Source organism: Alexandromys fortis, unplaced genomic scaffold, assembly GCF_014885135.2.
Source record: "Alexandromys fortis isolate MF-2015 unplaced genomic scaffold, M_Fortis_MF-2015_v1.1 scaffold_99, whole genome shotgun sequence".
Taxonomy (NCBI): domain Eukaryota; kingdom Metazoa; phylum Chordata; class Mammalia; order Rodentia; family Cricetidae; genus Alexandromys; species Alexandromys fortis.
Genome location: NW_026067982.1, coordinates 5066225 through 5070469, shown reverse-complemented (window position 1 = coordinate 5070469; position 4245 = coordinate 5066225). Strand labels below are relative to the sequence as shown.

Here is a 4245-nt window from a genome sequence, read left to right as displayed (position 1 = left end):
CCCTCAGAAGGGTGGCCTCCAGCTCTGGGAAGTCAAAGTCAGACACATCAAAGTTAGAGACTAGAAAGACTGGAGGTTCCTGCTGGGTCACTTCCTTAAGTATACTTGAGATGGAATTTCGAATCTGCTTTAAGGTGTTCTCTCTATTGAATCTCTGAGGCCAACGCTGTTTTTGAGTCATTAGATCATTGTCTGTGTGGGTTTGAATAAAATAGAAATGCCTATTCACTTGCACGATGGCTTTGGCTAGTTCTGCGTCATTGTGTTTAAAGCGTCCAGAAGAGACAATAATGAAGAAGTCATACTCCTCAAACTTGATTTTCTTCAGGTAATCATGTGGTTGGAAGGCAGTGGACCCGATGCCCGGCAGGTCCCATAGTGTCACACTGGGAACCTTGGAGTATGGGTATGGTGTTCTCTCAGTGGTGGTACATACCACTCCGGTGGAAGCAGCCGCACCCTCTTCATCAGGCCCCACCCCCTGTAGAGCATTGATGAGACTGGATTTTCCAGCCCCAATCTCCCCCATCACTGCGATGTTCAGTGGGATTTTCTCGATGTCACTCAGAGCATCGCTGATTGCAGAAACTGTTCCCCGCAGGTTCCCGTCCTTTAGGTATGATTCAATCAAGGTGGTTAATTCCTGAGACAGGATCTTGGTTTCCATCTTGAAATTGTAAAGATTTGTGTCGAGGCTGGAGGTCAAATCAGGCTCCTCCTTCTGAGGGGGTGTAGAAGAGGAGGACTGACCCATGGCTGGTAACAGTTGATGGTGCTAAGGGAGGAAAGAACCGGGAAGGTCAAAGAATTAGTTCAGAAAGAGAAAGCCAATGGGAATGCAGAGTCCCTTTAACCACACATATTACAAATGGGGTCTTTTCCCCCTTTTAATCAAATGCTCAGGACTCAACTGCATTTACTTCTAGCCTGATTGTATATTTTTGCTTGACTGAGACTCCTTTACCCTTGGCCATTTTCCTCTTTGAAGGACTTTTAGTTGTCAAGATCAAATTCAGACCTATACCAGCAACACTAAGGAGGTCGTGCTATGGATCACAAGTTTGATGTCAGCCTGGGCAATGATCCCAAGACCTCTGTCTGGTCTGCCATCATTCACTGAAACAAAAAAACTCTTACAGTTCCGTTTGCAATTACAAAAGATCTCAGACAGAGAAAGCAAAGCCAAGGCGGGGAAAAATGCCGAGGCCATCACTGTTCTTGGTCTCAAGTTGTGTTCCAGAACCAGAGTAACACAAGCACCTTTGTGGGCCCCTAGCAGTTGTCCCCCAGCTTCACTTCTAAATGGCTGCCATTTCTCAGGAATGACCTGTCCCTGACTTCAAAACATCCAGACAGAGGCTCTGATGCTCAGAATTTGCCTCTTGGCCTATCTCACACACGCTACCATCTGAACCAGGTATCTGTGGGATTGTTGGGAAGCACAGGATAGAACTCCATGGCCATGGAAGATTTTCGAAAAGAAGCCACATCTAAGCAAGGTGTCGAATGCTGTGTGGAGCTGGCTGGGTGAATGGAAAGGGCGGGAGTGAAGAGAGCGCATGCGTGGAGATAAAGATGGCGCACTGTGGTGCATCTGGAGAACTGCCAGTCGACCTGTGGCAGGAACGAGGAGTTCAAATTCACAAGTGAGGAGAAAGCGTGGAAGGCAGTCAAGGGTTCATTTGAGCGATTCAGTAGTGAGAGACGGTGCCACTTAGGGACACCTGGAAAGATGCAGGATACAAAGTGGAGGAGATCCAGAATCTGGGAGCAGCATCTCCCAGCTTCCGACTGACACCCACAGCAGGAAATCCATTTGACACAGGACCCAATGCGTGCACACTCATAGCACCATGGTATAGGAAAGAGTTTACTACTCAGGTGTGCAGCCTGGTCTACTCTGTTGGTGTTCACTGAATTTTAAAAATTATATAATATTCCCTTTGTTCAAATTTAACAAATGTGCTTGTACCTTATCCAATAAAAAAAGTAGATAAAATGAAGGCTATTAATGGATAGATTTCCTATGCTAGGCTCTAAATAGTTCTTGTTTCATGTAACTAATCTGAACTTCCATCAACAGACTCAGAAGCAAAAACAAAGCCTAGTTTTTCTATATATGAAATATCACAGGTTTTTGAATGTAAAAGTTCTTACTATTACATATGTACATACATATTATGATAATGATTAAAGACTAGATCAGTAATTGAGAGATGGGAAGAGATAGAGTGAGGACAGAGGGAACCTGGAGTGAGCTAGATGCAGTGTTCATGCATGAAGTTCTCAAAAACAAAATACATTAAATGAGATAAAGAGAATTTTGACATCTGAAAAAAATCCTGGTAATATTTGACCACTATATGGAAAGTTTGAGAGAGAAATTAATGTGCTGATTTTTTTACAGCAAAATAGTATATGCCTTCATGATCCTCCGGTCAGTACTGAGTATGGCATACTATCTGGAGGGTTGGAAAAAGCCCAACCTCGGTAGTGTAATCATGGAAGGGGTTTCTACCCTGGCATAGAAATAGTTCCCTCAATGCGGGGAAAATAGTTGATCTGATCCAGAGAAAAAGACCACTTAGAGGCTTCCTCTTCAAAACCCTGCTCTACAGGTGCTCCAGGTCCAGCTCATGGCTTCTCACAGATTCACTGGACACCAGGCAATACCAGTGTGCTTTCTGTTTATAGCATTTTATCTCCGTGGGGGTAAACAAAATAGTGACAGTATAGGAGGGTGTGGTGGGACACACCTTTCATCTCAGCACTAGCAGAAAGAGGTAGATAGATTCCGAGTTTGAGCCCAGCCTGATTTGCATGTCCTAGACCAGCCAAAGGCACACAGAGGGATCCAGTTTCAAACAGAAACCATAACAATGAAAACAACAAACAGCCCTAAGAACAAAACCCGCCCTAAACAGCTTACAGCAATGACTCTGGGGAGTCTGCTCACACACCCTGCCCCCCTTCTCCACACTGAAGCTCTCATCAGAAGAGCAACAGGCCCAGGAATGTGCAGGAGATAGAAGAGATTGTTGCTGCCTTGCTGGTGGGTTGGGGTCCTCTGTGGTACAGAAGATGCAGAAGGGCCCAACCGTGAAAAATCCCTGACTGAAATAAACCGGATACAAGCTCCTCTGCCCTGGTACCAGGAATTCCCCTGCCACGTCATAAGTAAGGAGGATTTCTGGTCAAGCTGCACTTAAATTCCTTCACATACCTGCTCCCCAGTGATGAAGTGAGTGACCCTCCTGTGATGTCCCCTCTTCCCTGGGAACAAGGTCGCTGGGGTAGCTGTCTATGGCGTCTTCTTAGCTGGGATGTCCAGCAGCCAGACCGAATGCTGAGTGCTTGGTTTCTGGTGTTTTCGGAGAGCAGAACAGCTGGGAAGCAAAGGCTGATCTGCCCAGATTTCCTTCCAGATCCTGCCCTTCACAGTCTCTGCTCTCTGCTCTGCACTTCCTAGATTCCAATCCTGCCTGCTTGGTCCCTAAAGGGAGGGGCTGCAGTCTGAGGAGGGTTTGGTTTCTGTTCTTTGAACTAGGGGGGTTGGTTTGCACAAATCAGGGGAATAGGTTTCACATCCTCCTTCTGAGAGGGAGGCGGAGCTCTGCTGAAGTGGCCCTAGCCCAAACCCAGGGTTTCCTGAGTGCTTGGGAGCTTGGTAGCCGACTCCAGGGTCATCCTGTGCTCCCCAGCACTGACCATTTTACTCCACCACCCCAGCTCTGTCAGCTGATGGCATCCATTGACCTTCACACCAGGGATCCCGGGGTTCAGTGTTTGCAGACTCTTGCTGTAACCCCGCACCCCTTGCTGCTGTCCTGTTGATTGTCTGTCTCTCACTCAGGACGATTCTCCTGACTTTGAGACAGACACTCTCACTGTCTTAGACTTCACCAATCAGACAAGGCTGCCTGCCAAGTGAGCTCCTGGGAGAAATGAATGATCTCCCTAGCCACTTGTGGAGATTTCCCCTGTGATGGCGAACACTATGTTTAGAGGATACATTTACTGTGGTTGTAAAAACAACATTGTATTCAGCTTCTAGTAGCCTTGAGGAAGTTGTTCCTGCTTAGAATGTGCCCTGTCAGCTGGCCTGAGATGGACCATTTCCTGATACCATTGGGCTATTCTTTAAAAAAAAAAAAATGCTAATTGTTTTAAAATACTTCACTGATCCAGCTATTTTTACAAGGTCACAAGATTAAACAGGGTAACTGCTAAGGTCTGCTTTTGTAG

At 46.3% G+C, this 4245-nt stretch overlaps 1 protein-coding gene across 1 annotated transcript in view; it reads right to left on the bottom strand.

Annotated features, from left to right (window-relative positions):
• The window catches only part of LOC126511454 (T-cell-specific guanine nucleotide triphosphate-binding protein 2-like), a 13945-nt gene extending 9948 nt beyond the window's left edge, over window positions 1-3997 (bottom strand). Inside the window, exons 1-2 of the mRNA XM_050158609.1 lie at window positions 3224-3997; window positions 8-775 (exon numbers count right to left, since the gene is read on the bottom strand). Coding sequence (XP_050014566.1) covers window positions 8-754 — 747 coding nt within the window. The 5' untranslated portion in view covers window positions 755-775; window positions 3224-3997. The remainder of the gene's footprint in view (window positions 1-7; window positions 776-3223) is intronic.
• Window positions 3998-4245: the final 248 nt, after the last annotated feature.